Below are 18,165 nucleotides of genomic sequence, written 5' to 3'. Positions count from 1 at the left end.
CTGAAACATGGTTTAATCATGCTAAACAGGTGTTTTTGTTTTACATACACATCTATCACATTTAAACCATGCTTCATTACCTTCTATAATCTAGGATAGGGTGACCATATGGAAAGGAGCTATACTAGAGTGACCATATACAAAACAGGGCAGGGCTCCTGCAGCTTTAATTGCTGTTGTGAAGAGGAAATCTCATCGGGGCTGCTTGCACACAAATGACACCTGCTGGCATTCCGTTTTCTATACAACTGTTAAAGATACAGGAGCCCTGTCTTCCTTTTCATATGGTCTCCCTAATATAGGATGCAAAATTATTTGTGTTAGCAGAAATTCATTTGGAAGAGATTGGTGGCAACATCCCAAGTAAAATTATCACTGCTGGTGATGCTCATATAAAAATAAAAATTTTAATAATCTAAATGCCATCATTTTAATAGAAATCCAAGTTCTCAAGCTTTTTCCATACAATAATGACAAAATAAATGCCAATTGGATTGAAGCAATAAAAGCCAGTGGTTTACCAACTTGATCTGCAGTTGAAAGTCCCCAACGTAACTGCAAAGGCACTATTTATTTATTTTTGCCAGTAACGTCAATTAAATCACTAACCTCAAATTTTAAATCTTGACTGTATTTGCATAGATAAATATTACCAGAGTGGATCCGAACAAATTAAAACACATGCAATTGAATAGTCAACATTAAGCAATACTAACAAATCACCATATTTTAATGTAGGTGATTACTGTAAGTACCCTTGCCCAATCAAATTAAATGTTAGCTAAAAAATGAAACTTTTACATTAGTTAAAAAAACAAGCCAGCTGTAATAGTATGTTTGTGCAAGTGGAAAGAGATGAAGGAAATTACTATGGTAATACATTAGGAAGGGTAGTAATGGGTTTTTAATATACATCCAGTGTGGCAGACTCTAAATGTCAGAATATATATTATATAAAAATTGGCTCAAATATGCTGCAGTTTAAAATATACCTTCTAAACAATGTAGGTGCAATTACACACCAAGGCAAGCAGCTCTGTTTGCTTGATATCTATGAGATTTTAATCTACTTTTCCTTAAAATCCATTTACAAACGTAGATTGATTGGTTTCAATGTATTGAAATACCTACACATTAATTTCAATATCAATTTTATTTCTCTTCAGCTGTTTTTAAGCAGCATTCAGATGAATAAATAGTAACAGGAGGGAATCAAAGGTGCTTTTTAACTTTTACTTGTGAAAAACTTCTAAAACTGATCGTGGAAACTGAACAGGGAATTTCTATTTGTAATATAAAACAGTAACTATAGAATGGGCAAAACAAAAACATTTTCTTGCACCACCCACAATACATTTGTCAATTTCATTACTGTAGAACATTGGGAAGGGCACTAGTTCAGCTGGTTTCAGTTATTAGACGAAGTCCATCTATTATTGTATCAATATATTAATTATGATATTGGTTTGCAGAGCAAACTTCTAAGTTCTCAAACTTCTAAGTTCTGAAAAACGAGTAACTGGAACAAGACTTCAACTTCTTTAATTGCTCGTCACTGCTGAAGAACATGAATTGATGGTCTGATCCAGGCAAATAGAATCAATTCTTTTTCACTGCTCATAAGTTCTTTGACCTGTAGCTTTCCCATCACAAATAGGCCCCCGTTATATACTTTTTAGCTTTTCTCCAAGCTATGAACAAGGATGACCTTCTGAACATAAAGGATACTTTAAGTGGACCCAGAATAAAAACATTCAGGTCTCAAGCTCATAGTCCTTTGCTCATATTGAGTTAATCTGGAGAGAATGAAGAATTATAAATATTAAAGCAAAGCTTTAATATTCTAAAGTTTCTATTTTGGTTTATATCCAGGCAGAAGAGATTTAACTTTGTCTACTTATGTCATGAAAGCAAACAGATATTAATTAGTCCTCAAATTCATTTCCCCAATTTTGTCTGTGAATTAGTCCACAACATGATAGGACTTTATGCCACAGAAGAATTCAACAGCATGAGAATCTCTTCCTTGCTCCCTTTCCTTTTTTAAAAAAAGGAGTAAGGGATTTTTGTCCCTGTAGTTATAAGCATAGGTCTGAAAAGCATTAAGGATAGATGAAATCACAGTAGCCAATGATGGAGCTGAGCAAGATTTCTAAGTATTGGGCTTCATTTTTGTTGCATGGCTCCTTCTACGACCCATATCAAGCAATAGCAATTCTATAAAATAAGCAAACAGCCAAATTATTTGCAAAATTTGTCTATCTTGCTACTTGTCTAGATCACAATTTGAGTTATTACGTAAAAAACACAAACAATACATAGACCTGAGCTGTTTGGCTTCGGATACTATTCAAAACTGTTAATTTTCTTGAATGCTTGGTGGTCACTTTTCAGTAAGAACTTCTGTCATTAATAACACTTAGTAATTACATCATAGGACATCTTCAAAAACATAATTTACATAACTCTCATGATAACTGAAGACTCCTCTCCCCTTTCTAGGTATATGGGGTTAGGCACAGATGTTAAGTAACTTAGGCCTTAGCTAGACCTAAGGGTTATCCCGGGATTGTCCCGGGGTTGTCCCTGCCTGCTCCCAGGATCCCGTGTGTCATTTACATGAACAGGGATGACCCCGGGACGATCCCGGGATAAACCTTAGGTCTAGCTAAGTCAAGGAGAATATCACTCCTTAAACTGAGATAAAATTTAACAACTCTATTCCCAGTTCAATTAAGCAGAATTAAGCATTAAGCAGAACCTCTCTTATTTTGTTAAGGGGATCACTATGCCAATACAGCAAGGGACACTGTTCATATAGAAGCAGGTTTCTGTAAAATACATTCCCAACTAATTCAGAATTCTTGTCCAGAAGGGTCCAAGGGCTGGGTTGCTGTTATCTACCATCAGGTACACACGCACAATTCCCACTGCTGGCTCAGAAACTTTATGTATAGCCCCAATGAGATGACTGACATTGTAAGAATCAACCTTGTTGAGCACGGCACGGGTGGAGAAGGAAACAACAACTGCAGCTCCTCAGTGGATACATTTGTATTGACACATACTAACATCTGGATTGGAAACCATCTATTAACTATTTAAATAACTTCAAGTGCATGTAACATGTAAAGTTCAGGGAATATGCTTGTGAAGATTCTATTTCCCTATTAAGTTTGCATGAGTAACTGAAGTATGTTAAATAATACAATATATATATTTTTTATAAACATGTTTTATTATCTTGCTTATATCTGTAACTGCTGGCTGTAATTTCCCTTAAAAGGGGAAACCAATCCAAACACATACTGGTGCTTTTCAAAAGAGAGCAATTTAACAGGGCAGCAGCAGCAGCGGGGATTTGAGATTTCTTAAAACCTTTAGGCTGCAGAAGAGAAAACATGTGACCAGAAGTATTATGAATATCCATTAAAATCCATCAGTACCGGCATCAGTTATTTAGGTGGTAATACAGCAAGATCAAGTATTAGTTGACAGACAATGTGCAAGTCATAAGGAAAGATAAAGAATACCGATCCTTATTAAATGTCATTGTTATCCAGGAAATGTGTTCAGGAGAGAACTCTTTAACACTTCACATTAAAACACAGGTGGCCATCCAGATTACATCTTCTATTTCTTAAAAGAAAAATTTAAAGTGCCAATCAAAGTCTAATTTTGGGTTTACACAATTATATTAACAGTTACACAAAACAATTAATGCATCCCTTTGCCACAGCAAATCAGCCTAATAGGAAAGTGCTGTGACGAAGGGCATGCCTAAGCTGTCCATCAGCTTATTAACTAGTTAGGGGTATAGGCATTGTAAATGTTCAGTGCTTCAGTCTAACAGAAAAAGCTGAAATGTAGTTGCTCTGTTAAACCACACTTCGCTTCTTCCATCTTCCTTTTATGTAAAAGTTTAAATATACCAATTGTCTGAGTAAAACACGTAGGGATTTACAGATTTATATCCAAATTTGCTGCAACACTATATAACGTCAATGGAGTCAGTCAAGATTATTTCTGCCTGTTCAATTAACTATGGAGATTTTCATCACCATGAGCTGCCATTTTCGCTTTTAATCAGAGCAAGGGTAAAAATTCTGGATCTCATGTGCAAGGCTCAAGATGACGCTTAGGATAGAACATGCAGAGTAAACGTCGTTTCTTTCCATATCCAGGTAATATAAAGCTGACAACTGTAGTCTTGTCTTTATGGGCAATGAAAATAATCCCTTTACTATGAACTTCCTATAAAGGAGAACAAAGAGAACTCTTCTGGTAACATGTATGGTACACTGGCCAGTGTGTTTTTGGCGTTTTAAATGTAAATCCTGTGAATTAGATTAATTCACTTGCTGAGCATTCATTTGAGGCATCCCTCTGTTGGGTCTTGGAGGCCCTCCACGACCTAAAAAATAAAATATACCATGTTATTTTTAGATCAAGTGAGATACTCTTATATTCAGAATGGTTGTGTGTGCGTATGTGTGTCTAGTCTGCTCTCCTAATATTTTTGTCTAATGCCTAGAAACAGTAAAAGGTTTGATACTCTGTTCACTTACCAGGGGACGACAGACTTGGAATGCAGACAACAACAAAACAACTTGCATCAGTCCTAAGTCTTACACTTGTACCAAATGCCTGCCATTTACTATCAATAAGTCTTACAGGCTATGCATTCAAAGACATTGCTAAATACTTTTGAAATGTATACAGTTCTAGTATGCATTTTCGCAGAGAATAAAAGGGGATAATTATATTAGAACAACTTCCAGCAGTGTTTCAGTATTTAAGTTATATAAAACCATTATTAAAATTCCTGTAATTTCTTTCTGTTCAATATATTCTCTAAAAGTATTTACAACCAAACTTGGAGAAGATAAACCCAGGATGTAGCTGTCTCATAAAAATCCCTACATTAGTTTTTAGGTGGTCCACCAAAATAGTATTGGCTTTAATCCACATAAATGCTGGCACCATGCCTTGCGTAGCATCCTTCCAGTGGAACCATTTACCTACGGAGTTTGTGGGTTCTCCCACACTAGAGGCATTCAAAAAACAGTTGGACAGCCATCTGTCAGATATGCGTTAATGTGGATTCCTGCATTGAGCAGGGGGTTGGACTAGATGGCCTTATAGGACCCTTCCAACTTTATGATTCTATGAAGAACAGTCCTTCCCTGCCCCACTTACACATACATGCATAGCATAAGGGAACACTGTAGAGTCTGGAAGACGTGTGTGCCTCCCATAGCACCATCAGGTCCCTCTTGTGTGCCTTGTACTCATGTATATAATGCAGAAAAGCATAAAAGTCCTAAATGCATGAACGACTTATGAAAGAAATTGAATAGGAATACTTCAACAGATTCTATTTATATATAAAATATGTATAATTTTCAGCTATATATATATAGCTGAAAACAGAATTTCTACATAAGCTACAAATCCTGCAAGTTCTTCATTGAAATTCAAACAATAGCAAGAAACAAAGTGTAGACACAAAAGGTTAAGGGCCCTGGCAAACTTTCTTTAAAAGCAAAATTACACACCTCACCACTGGTTAAACTTACAGAGCAACCTAGAAGCCTTAAATATAAGGCTAAGAGTTCATGAACAATTTTCAACAAATGTCTATAACAGTTAAACACATCTGAGCTGAAATATCTGGGAGTCTACAACTGAACAGGATCGTTATACACATTCAAATCAGAGATTTGCCACTTGAATATTACCTCGAGGGGCACCCCGAGGACCACTTTGTCCAGAGCCACGCTTGAAATTCTGTTGATATCCATCCTGGAATTTGAAGAAGACCAAACACTAGTGTAACATTTCAAGTTAGGTTTCAAATGTCTGACAATTCAATATTTCAGAATGTATTTTTTGGGCAGGATCAAAATGGTCATATGCAGTGTTTCAACCCCACTTTAATGTCTCAATTGCGCAACTCTTCTTTCTCTCTTGGCTCAACTAAAATCAGCATTCTGTAAGCTGAAAGGTTCTACTCAAGTAGTTTGGGACATTTGTAAAAAAATCTTAACTTATTTATTTTTATTTATTTATTTTTATTTATTTATTTATTACATTTTTATACCGCCCAATAGCCAAAGCTCTCTGGGCAGTTCACAAAAATTAAAACCATGAAAAGCATAATAAAACAACCAACAGTCTAAAAACACAAATACAAAACACAATATAAAAAGCACAACCAGGATAAAACCACAAGTATACAATTATCTATACTTCTTTGTACCTAGGGAATTCCAGAATATGTAGAAACCACTGCTTTATTTTGTATGACCCTCAAAAGGCACTCAACTATACACCTGAAAGGCACTCAACGACACAAATTCATTGGAAATATGATAACATATGACTGCAGTCTAATAATGAAGATTAGGAAGGAGAAAATATTAAGCCTCTGGCCAATTTTCACCCAGTGGGAAAATTGTTAACTTTTAAGTTGAATCAGAATATTAAGCCTTTATGCAATTACTTTTTTTATAAAAGATATTCCATGTTGTTATAAAAAAACACATCTGAAATTGATTTCATATAAATTAGGGAAGCCTTTTCACAGTTCAATCAACTTACCCGCTGGTAGTTGGAATAGTCCCGAGGAGCATTAAATTGTGCCTGTGTGTAACCACTATTTGGAGTGTTGGAAAATGAAGGGCGGTAGCCATCATACCCTCCTAAAAATCAGGATAAAAACCTTATTGAAAAGTATTACCTTATGGAAAATATACATATTCAGAAATATGCGGGAATATTCAAGTTAAGAAAAAGAAGTATTTTGAATCAGAAAAAGCAAGCCATACGCCATCTTACAGACTGAGAAAGCTATACTGGGGTTGGGTGGTGGGGGAGAACATGTTGACTCCTGCTAGTGTTTTATATAGATGGTAACAATGGCAACATTCCTCACCAATGGGAATATGCTAGACCTGCATGATGCAATACACGGATGGCAAAGTAGTAAACTTATTATCTGCGCCACACTAAACTCTGAGATGAAAGAAGTGGACTCCTGCACACCATTTAGCATTTCCCGTATCGCTCAAGATTTCATATTATGTACAATAGATATTTATACATAATTATTTTAAGTGATTTAATTAATGCAGGAACCAAGATATAGAAACCCCCACATGTCAGTTTGTGAATAAATTAAAAACTTCATTTTGTAAGCCAAAGAAGCAATAAACCCTGAAAAAAGTATTAGCCATTTAGTTGGTTACAAACGAGGGTGTCAGTTTCATGTTACATTATGTTAAATCTCCACTGAAACAACTGCAATGTTAGTTTCTTCTCATAGTTGTTTATTCACTAACACTTTAGCAGAGCGAATGCAGCAAGCTTAGACAACTCTTCAGCACATTAGTTCATTAAAAAATTAAAGCATGCCACTATAATGCTTAAGCTCCTGAACATTCTGCATTTCTGAAAAACATTCAGAATTAGTCTTAAAAGGTTTTTAAGTTTTTACCTCTAAACCCATTGGCTGGTCCCCTGTATCCATTCATTAAGCCTCGAGTGCCGCGTGATCCACCACGAGACACTCCCCGGCTGTTATAATAAGGCTGATTGTTACGTGGGAACCCAGTATTCTGTTGTGGAGGCTGCTGGTGGTTACCTGCCACTTGATGGGACTGGTCCGGGGAACCATGGTAGGTGCCAACCACTAAAATGAAAACAAAAACAAAGAGAGTACAAAAAGTTTGAACTTATACTCCAAGTTTCCTAAAGACTCAAATAATATCAAGCTAACTCACCAATGCACTCTGCTTAAGAGCCACCAAGTAGGACAGTAAATGTTTACCTACCTAAAGAAAGATTGTTTGCAGAATTAAATCCAACATGGCAGTCTGAATTCCCTGAACATGTAAAATGTTCCCTAGATGTCTGCATGATTTACACTGGGTTTCAGTATAACCGCACTTGATTTAATTTGCTGGTATTTCTGTTAATTATGTTTCTCTTCAAGTACGGAGATGGATTTTTTTATATATATGGTACATAAAGGCACCAACATTAAGTGATTAACTATATTCCCCAACACATTCCCCCTTTGTAAGCCCCACAAATACTGTAAAATTGCTTTTTCTCACTATAAATGCCCAATGTTATTTAAACAATGTTAGCCAGGATTTATTGTTATTTGCAGTCTACATCTCTTGAAAGCTTGTTTTTCAAATGAAACATTTAGGTTCCATCTTCCACAATTTACCTGTCTGGAGCTGCTGTTCTTGCTGAAGTTCTGATTGCTCTACTTGGTGAGGCTGATTGGAGAAAGTCTGGCTGTAACTGGTCTGGTACTGATTTTGTTGCTTTAGGGTTTCTGGCTCATTGACGGGAGGAACAGGTGCATTCATGTTAAATACCTATATGAGAAGTAAATAGGACCCAAATACAGTCAGTATTTTCCTTAAATCGTTACAAAATACTGTTGTGGAATTCATGCAAAGTTCCATAGACAAGTATTCATGGCACAATTAAGTATTACTTTATCAAAATACTGATGTACAAACATTTTGCCATCTATGATAAATGATCGACGTTCATTTGGTACTTACTGTCTGCATGGACTGGAATGGAGCTGCATTAACATTGATTCCGCTGCTATGCAAAGGTTTGCTAGAGGCAGGCTGAAATACCTGAGGCTGGGATGCAGCTGGAAGGGGTGATGATGTTGGTGTCTGATCTGCATTTAAGGTTATTGAAGCCTGACAAACAAAATTCAATCTGATGTTAGCAAGTCAGGAACCAACATGTGATATTTCATTATGAAACAGGTACTGTTCATCAAGTGTAAAGGTAAGCTATCTGATCCCCATTTACCTAACAATCAATATCATGCTCTATATAATTGGGGAGAAGGACCCCAATGCTCTCCTCAGCACTACCTTTATGCCTGAAATAAATGTGGAAAATAAGTTTTTGTGCTGATCACACTGAATCTGCAATGTTCCTCCTCCCTATCAAGAAAGTATTGATTGTGTGTCCTCAACCTCTCATGAGATGTACAGACACTAAAGCAACTGCTAGTAAAAGGGATGTCTAATATTAAAAGAAACAAACAGGATTAAAAAAACCCCACAAGTTAGAAAATTGGCCAAAAAAATCCTGTTGGCTAAAATCAAAGTGATTTCCAAGTTTGTAAGCGGGCCACTCTCATTATCCATATATGCAGGAATGCAGCACTTTTCCCCTTCCCAAGCAAAATGAAGTCTCATAACTTGCCTGAATCGGGTCAATTGAGTCTTTCTGAGGCCGCTGTTCTGTTGAATGAGAAGGCTGATACATGGGCTGGGATGCTGTATATCCCTCACTTGTGGAAGAAACCAAGGGGACCTGTCAAAGTTTTAAAATTTAGCAGAAACTCCTGCCAGGGCCTCTGGGTAAATCCTTGCCATGAATCTCATGAGTTTTTACTGACAACTGTGCTAGCAACATTTGTCTACATCAATTTAATCATGTTTAAAAATACTAAAAGATATTCATTTCTCCAACTATATAAGCACTGCTCTGGTCAAAAGTCTTATTTCACAATAGTTTCCATCAAGACCAGATGGATAGAAAAACAAAACAAAAAATGGATCGAAAAATCCATTTATGCTACCCATTTGTTAATATCTATGAAGCAGGTAAATAATTTAAAAGAGTGTGTACATCAGAGAATATTAAAGATTGTTCCAGTACAAAATCTATCAATGTAATAACCTTCCAAACCAAAGCAACTACTGGACATTGCCCAAACATGTTTCAAAGAAGCACTAGCTGTATTGCTTTGCCAGAAATTAGCTGAATTAGACAATCTCTTATTAAAAGAGACGTTATGGTGCCCAAAAGACACAAAAGTTTTTGCTGAATAAGACACAGCCCAAGATCTATAAACATGACAGGTAGACATCAAAGCGGCAATCCACTGATTAGGCCTTTTGTGATGGTGCCCCCAGCAATTTCCCAAATGTGCCCGCAGGTCCCAAACGGTTAGGGCATAGCCTAATGAAATGCAATTCAGGATTGTGAACACCTAGAGCCCATTTCAAATATCAGGGTTTATGATAAGGTCTTTCATAGGACCTCAGAAATAATTATGCCCAGCAACACAAGTATGTATTGTAAAAGCTGGGAAAATTGAGCTTACAATATATGGAAAATGTGTCAGGCATGCATGATCCCTTTTATGGGCACTCCTGAGTTCCAAGCCCCAACATTACTGTATGCCCAATATTTGAACCAAGTCAAACAAGTAATTCAAGGGATATGATGTTATGTAAGTGGGCCAGCATGGAGATCTCATTCCCAACTAGCATTAGACTATTCCTAAAGTTGACAGTGACTTTGCAGGATGGCAGACAATAAGCAAGCTTCTCTGTTGCAAGCATGATACTAAAATATAGCTTTATTTATCCTGGATAGAAGGCCATGGATTGAAAGTCAACAATCTGGGATTACTTAGCTGAATCCCTAATTTCTGCCTAATCTATTAGATTAGCAAACTATGAAACAATTAGTTTACTGCCATAGCCGAAACGGCTGAGGAACTACTGTGTGCTGTAGAGAGAGAAGATAATGGGTACTACAGGAAATAATTAACACTTCATGGAAACACTTTCCTGATATTTTTGAAGCATTAGGAAGAGTACAGGAAAGCTTGCATCTAATGACACAAAATTCTTCTACAATTTAAGTATGAAGGAATGGCTGAGCAGAATTTTACAGAGCTTTCATCACAGAGGCAGGCAGGGCAAACTGGAGAATGGATTACAGCGTTCAAGCAAACATGCAAAAAGAACATGTAAATATTTGAATTATGGAATGGTGTTATTAAAATCTGGCTTAGCCGTCTTGTGACACTCCTTCTACAGAAATATGTTGCAAATGTCTACCCATGGGGGGGGGAGGGTTGTATAAATGAGGCCCTGAATTGGACAAAAGGTGGGAAATAATATAAATATCTTTGTTTGACTTTACTGGAAAGAACTGAACATTAATTTCCATTCCAAAAATTGAATTTAAACACAAGGAAGTGCTGATATACTCCGAAAGACCATACTTTTAAAAAAACATCAGGGTGTTATAGTACCCATACATTTTTAAACGGCTATGAAATAATTAACTCAAGACTATTCAGTGCAGTTAGTGGACCTGAGGATATTGTGTTCTTATAATTAACATTATGAAATCTTTTGTTACTCTTCCAACAAAAAACTCTTTTAATATTTGCTATCAAGTCCTCTAGTATATTTTCTTCCGTATAGATGCAGAATGAGTAATATTCTAAACTGCAATAAAGAAAAGATTATTCTATTATTATCTCTAGCAGTGGTTTCACCTTAAACCTCATATACCATTTGTTTTGATGACATCAATCTCCTTCTGAGGTCTAAACCCTTTAAAGTTCTAGCTGAAAATAAAGACTGATTTCAAAATTACTCTGAAATGGATTTATTGATATCACATTCCAAAAACTTAAGTCTAATAGAGGAACATGACTACACATTTTTTAAAAAATAACAAAATTGCTTAGGGTTCATTGTGACATGTGAAGGGGGGGGGGAGATAAAAGCCAACAATTAGATAATTGTCATCAGGCTATCAGGAAGCCCTGGAGGAGGGGAATAGAAATCAAAACCAAGACCAAAAACTGCCTAGGTGAAATACTAGGCTCAGAGTAAATAATGGAAGTGGTATAATAAACCCCACTAACTTCATACTTTTTAAAAATAAAATTCCAAAACATTATAAATAAGTAAGCTTGCAATACGAGAGTTTAACTCATACTGCAAAAACAAAAACTATCAAAAAGCAGAGAAGAATGTTAAAAAAGGATAATAATAAAAAATGGAATTTGTGATACAGGCAAAGTTTTAAGTTATCATCCATACCCTATTTTGAGAAGCTACTGGGGAAAGAATGAACGCCAAATAGCTGGCATTGGTAATTTCACTTTCTCATTCATTACAAATAGGGATAAATTGGACCCCTGATGGCTTATTGAGTTAAATGTATTTTTTAAAAAAAAATGAAGAAAGGGAGATGAACCACAAGACTACTGACTAAATAACTGTTGAGGAACACCCAGTATTAAATGGTTCAGATTTTTATAATAATAATAATAATAATAATAATAATAATAATAATAATAATAATAATAATAATAATAATAATATTCAAGTATCTCAGCTGCTGGGATCTACAACAACCCACAGGCTTGGGAAGATCAATTTCCTGTGATAGGAATATGAAAAACAGAGTTTGATCCAGACTTGCCATTCTGTGAATGAAAGGGATCCTTCGATTCACAGAGGGACCTAGGAGGTAGAAAAATGAGGGTAGAAAATCAATTCTTCCATTTCCCCCTTTCATCCTGTATCCCCCAGCATCAACTTCCAAATGGTTACAGAGTGTTCCCAGGCCACCTAGAACATTGTGGGAGGTGGTGCTAGGGGTTACAGTGTGAAAGGGGATTGGATAAAATCACTACCCCGCTCCATTCCTCCAGCACCAATGGAACTCAGTTGAGCACAAGACTGGATCCAATCCTAGCCTCTATAGTCAAATTTCTTTTAATATTCAAGGCTTTATCCACTGCTAATCACAATAGACTGAAGAAATTTTCACAGAACCTAACACAATACTTGAGCGGGTCAAGGGAGAGAAGAGATTCCATTAATAGTTTTCAAGGAAGAGTTCTTACCTGTGTTGCTTCAGGTTGTACAGGAACCTGGGCGGGCTGGGCAAGTCTGGATTCAGTATGAACTGGAAATATAATAATATTACCCACATTTAAATTAACATACAAGTTAAAATATTTGCACTATAAAATATTGCACCAGTTTTCTACAGAATACTAAGAGCAGGGAGATCAGCCTAAGATTGCATCAGGATGTTCATTAATTAGCAACTTCTTACTCTTTGATTGATATTTATAAACCTCTTTGGGAAGCAATGACAAAAACATTTACCAGAGTTAAACAGCCCATGGGCTATTCACCACAAGCAGGAGAGTGCAAGCACAATGCCTCCCGCACAGTCACCACTTCTACTTAATTAACCACGTACAATCAACCTATTTATAGGTTTGTTGAGCATGATGTGCTAAACAACCCAGTAGTCGTATAGGAACCTGGTGGGCAGGCATGGTTTGTTTAGCTCCTAAAATATCTAATGTTCCAGGTTTGCATGTCACATGCTCCAGATTCACACAAAAATCTATGAACAGGCCAATCGTAGGTTGTTAATTAAAAGCAAAAATGACTGACATGCTGCAGGCAGCATGTCCACTCTCTTGTTCATGCATGATAGCCCATGGGTTAAACAACGTGCAAATCGGCCCAGATCAATTTACAAACAGTAGTTCACATCTACTAGCCCGCCTAAAAATCCAACTATAAGACAGAAGTTTTCAGTCAGCTTTCATGAAAAGATGAATGTGGATTTTCGGGCAGATAAGATAAAAAGGGACCCAGCGGGACAATATTTATTTTTGGCGGGAAAATTAGAAGGCCAACCCATTACACTAGCTTCAATATATACACCTAATGTGCACCAATATTATTTTTTGACCAAGGTCTTTAAGAAATTATCTCAGTTTGCAACTGGGGATCTAGTCATAGCAGGTGATTTGAACGCTGTATGCGATTTAGATTTGGATAGGAAACACGGCTCCCAATAAGACAAATGTCGGAGAGGGAAGACCCTGGCTCCACTGTTGAAACGTTTCCATTTGATAAGATTCCTGGAGATGCTTAAATCCAGAACTTAGGGATTTCTCTTATTTCCCCCCAAGATTCCATTCTTTTTCCAGGTTAGATTATATCCTGGTCTCTCCATCGTGGATCCCTAACTTCTTTTCATCCAATATTCTTCCAAAAATATTGTCAGACCATGCTGCAATTAAAACGGACCTGTCATTAAATTCTCAAAGGCCATATCACCCAATATGGCGTTTGGATTCAAACCTCCTAACCAAACAACTTCCCACTTTAGCTATTAAGGAGGCCATTGAGGAATATTTTAAGCTAAATGACATACCAGGCGTGGCTCCTAAGACAATCGGGGATGCCATGAAGGCTACAATCTGAGGGGCATTGCCGAATGTGCAAAATTAAAGAAACGTATAGACCCCCTTAAGTGAGACTTATTAAACGACATAGCAGCCCTGGAAGCAAAGCATAAACATAATGGCTCTGCAAAATTTAGAAGTCAAAGTACTGGAAAGTATAGACACCATGGGTATTGCTAAATCTCTCTTATATATAAAACAAAAATATTATCCTCTGGCAATAAACATTCCAAAAAGTTGCCCAGAGCGCTTAAAAAGAAACAAACGAAATCCAAAATACATTCAATAAGTAGAAATGATGGCACCTTAACGTTTGATCATATGAAAAGTAACTCTCTCTTTGGAGTTTTTTATGCACAGCTTCGTCACACAACCTCTCCAGTGGTAGATCTTATAGAAAAGTATTTGAAAAGAATCAAAACCAACAAAAAAATGTTGAATGGAGATATACTGGTGGAGAAGGTCGAGCAAGCCATTAAACATTTGAAACATAATAGAGCTCCTGGTCCAGACAGATTCAGAAGCTCTTTTTATTAAAAATAAAACAAAATAAGGATGTATTGACTCCTAGGCTTGCTCAGCCTTTTTCGAACAACTAGCAGGGTGAGGATCCCCCCAACACCTGGAAAATGCCCAGGTCCGTGAATAATGTTTATAACATGTAGTTGATATATAATAAATTTCCATGCAACTTATTCATCTTTAGGTTGTTGTTTTTTTAGTTTGGTTGAGTTAGTATATTGTTTTGTTAGAATAAATAGAAAATTGTGTTAATAAGAACTGTATTTAAAGTTAGAGCTTCATGACCTCCCATAATGCCTTGGCTGGAGCAGCCGTCTAAACTTCAAAAACAATCAGGACACACAACATTCTTTTTACCAGCTAAAAAAGATGTAAACCGAAAAATATGTTTTCGAAATATACCCAGCATTGCCAAGATATCTGAATAACATATAGTAGGGAAGCAGATCCACCATCTTAAAGTAGCAGGTCTTTAATTTGTTTAACCTTTAAACAAATTAAATTCATTCCCCCTCTTACTCTCATGACAACCCTGCAACGTAGGCCTGTCCTAGGCCTGTGAGGTAACTTTAAAGCAAATTAAATTAGTTTCTTTTCTCACTCACTCTCTCTCACCCTCAACGCCTGGCCAGGGCTGTCTTGAAGCTGTTGCCATGATTTTCCTTGTTCCCACAGAAAACAAAAACTACAATTCCCAGCATGCCTTTTGCCCAGAGCTGCGACCTCCTTCCCTTCTGCTCCCAATGGGGCCTAGTAACTGAGGCAGCCAACCCATGCACTCTCCCTTCAGGCCCAGGATGATGAGCCACTTCCAGATGATGACTGCCACAGCCTGATAAATCTTCCCTCCCACCCAAGGCTATTGAAACAGAAGAGTGAATGGAGGAATGACTGGCAGCTTAGGATGGAATGGTGGGCGGAGTTAGTGGCAGTTGGGGATAATCAGTTAGAGGCGGCCGATTTAGGACTGAGAGATAGTGATACCAGTACTACACCTCCCAGCATGCCTTTGGCAGCCTTCAGGTGCCCATGTCATCTGAGAGGCGCTTTCCTCCTCTCATGGCTGATGTTAATCCTTGACACAGCATCAAGGAGTAGCATCAGGGGAGGTAAGCAGCTGTCAGTGGACATGCACAACTCTCGCCAAGTCCTGCTGGGACTGCCTCAGCCCACACTTCTCACCAACAATGTGCTCCTGTCAGGATCAGGTACTATTGATGAGTGCTTACAGGATCCAGGTCCATGCTCAAAGGGCTGCTCTGCTGCAGAGTGCTGGCAGAACTCAGGCCCTGGCCAGCAGCAGTTCATGATAGGGTAATTCAGTACAGCTAGGAGCAGCTAGAGTCAGGGATATTTAAGAACCATATTGTGACTCCAGCATTTGCCACAGCAACACTGATTCTGTAGTGCTTGGCTCATGTTCCTGGTTTCTTGATGCCTTGTCTGTTCCTGACCTCAGACTGCTCTCTGGACTATGCTCCTGCTCTTGCCTCTGCCATGCCTTGATTATTCGGACCCTGGACTGCGCCCTTGCTTCTGGCCCTAGGTTTGACCTTACCCTTGATTGGCCCTGGACTTGCTACTACCACGGGCCCTGTTGGACTCTGGTCTCCGCCACTGGGTTGTCTACAGAACCTCGCCCCTGCCTATTGCTCCCGCCACATCGTGGTTATACCAGTAAACCGCTCTATCCTAAACAGCTTGTTTGTGTGTTAGTCTCTGTACACCTTCGCTCTCCTGGGTCCTGGCACCCAGTCTGCACTCCCAGCAGCCCATGTCCCGGACTATTACAGCTCCATCAGAAGCCTGTACTGAAGGGCTGGGACTGAGCTGGGCACTTGCCCCCTTCATCAAACCTGTTTCTGAGCATGCACAGAGTGGTTCTCTTTCCTCCCTCTCTCCCTCCCAAGGGTGAAGGCCGCATGTGTGCTTCCCTCAATTTCTGAGAAAACCGATATCAGGACGGGATGCCTTTGAGCATGTCCAGAGTTTGGCCTCTCAAAGACATGCTGTTGTATCTAGTTATGATTTTAAAACCCCACAGGGCATGTGGGAGGAGGCGCCGCAAATGGATGGAGCCCATTTATGTGGGTTGTTTCCTTTTATGTGGAATTGGGTTGACTGACTTTAGGAATTACAATAGCTGCCAAAGGCCAATAAGTCTGGCTTCCTACCCAAGGCATGCTCGTTCTGCCCAAGGCGTGCTGGGAATTGTAGGTGTAAACCTAGTTTTTTAATTAAATTCTTTAAAAACACTTAAAACCCCAAAATGCATGTTTTTAGATTTTTTTCTGATAAATATACACAAAGCCCTGTCTGGGTGAACAGCATTATGTGGAAGTGGGTAAACATTTCAGGACATAAGTGACACACACATACTTTCCGCTTTATAGGTAGAGATGCTGCATCCAGAACAGGTCACCCATTGTCACTAATTTCACTTGACTTATTCAAGGCCTTAGACTGTCTTGAATGGCAATACTTGTTAAAACTCCTAAACTATTATCAGCTAGGAACCAAATTTGTGACCGCAATTTCCAAATTATATGCTGCTAATACTGTAACAGTGCATACTAACAATATAGACTCTCCACCTGTCAGCTTGGAACGGGGAATGAAACAAGACTGCCCCTTGTCACCTCTGCTCTTCACCCTCTCCCTGGAACCATTGATTAAAGTTATACGTCAACACCAAGGTATTATCAGATACAGAGGGGTGTGTGTGAAGAACCATTATTTCTCTATGTACTAACATCAAGAATCCCTGTATATGAGGACAAGTCCACCATAAATTAAAATATGTGCCTTTTACCCCACAGCCTCTCCAACAAAGGGGGCTGCATATTGAAGTAATACGAGCCAGCTGTATTGGTGTGTGATACCAACTGTGCAGTACTTTCAAAGAGGTTTCTCAGATAGAGGCTGATATTAATCTGAGTGGTCTGTTGTCCCATAATTTGTTCCAACTAACATTTTCTAATTCCCTTCCAAAATCTCCTTCCCACACTTTCTTCAAGCCCACTATTGAACCCATCTGGGCGTCTATTAGAACAGCATAAACTAAAGATATAATTCCCTTTCCTCCCTTCCCTACTGTTAGCATTTCTCGTTCTAATCCTGTTAGGGTTCTGAGTGCCTATGTCTTTAGGTGGGATAATTGTAATTATTGTAGCCATCCTGGGCCTAGGTCTTCTAGATCAGTTCTAAGTTGTTCTGTTGTTTTTGATTTAGCCTGAGCATAAAAATCTCTCAATTGAAAACATCCCTCCTTTTCCCATTCAGAAATTCTACTGATGACAGTTGTGTTTAAATTACCCAGATATATTTGTAATAGGGTGAGGGGGAGATGACATTGGAGACGGCCTGGCTTGCCACTTTTTCTAAATTGTGAAAATAGTGACAAAAGTGTTGAGTTGACTTTGCCAGGACTTCTATATTTTTAGCTGGAGGACAATGGGGAGGACTTGAAATAAGAATAGAAACCTAGGGATCAAGGACATTTGTATTGTAGCAATTTGCCCTAAAATTGACAGATTCAATTTATTCTGTTTCTTTCAATC

General features: G+C 38.1%; 1 protein-coding gene across 6 annotated transcripts in view; it reads right to left on the bottom strand.

Annotated features, from left to right (window-relative positions):
* Positions 1–3,215: 3,215 nt before the first annotated feature.
* Positions 3,216–18,165, bottom strand: part of CAPRIN1 (cell cycle associated protein 1) — a 40,896-nt gene continuing 25,946 nt past the window's right edge. For 4 of the 6 annotated variants that reach the window (XM_063117408.1, XM_063117406.1, XM_063117405.1 and 1 more), the window contains 8 exons: positions 12,716–12,777; positions 9,253–9,363; positions 8,586–8,735; positions 8,240–8,393; positions 7,499–7,693; positions 6,604–6,704; positions 5,742–5,805; positions 3,216–4,414 (listed from right to left, as the gene is read on the bottom strand). In XM_063117408.1, coding sequence (XP_062973478.1) covers positions 4,350–4,414; positions 5,742–5,805; positions 6,604–6,704; positions 7,499–7,693; positions 8,240–8,393; positions 8,586–8,735; positions 9,253–9,363; positions 12,716–12,777 — 902 coding nt within the window. In that variant the 3' untranslated portion in view covers positions 3,216–4,349. The remainder of the gene's footprint in view (positions 4,415–5,741; positions 5,806–6,603; positions 6,705–7,498; positions 7,694–8,239; positions 8,394–8,585; positions 8,736–9,252; positions 9,364–12,715; positions 12,778–18,165) is intronic. The other 2 variants (XM_063117411.1, XM_063117409.1) reach the window with 2 other exon arrangements.

The sequence above is a fragment of the Elgaria multicarinata genome, chromosome 2 (genome assembly GCF_023053635.1).
Source record: "Elgaria multicarinata webbii isolate HBS135686 ecotype San Diego chromosome 2, rElgMul1.1.pri, whole genome shotgun sequence".
NCBI lineage: Eukaryota > Metazoa > Chordata > Lepidosauria > Squamata > Anguidae > Elgaria > Elgaria multicarinata.
The sequence above is the reverse complement of the archived record's forward strand: the minus strand, read 5'-3'. Positions and strand labels throughout refer to the sequence as shown.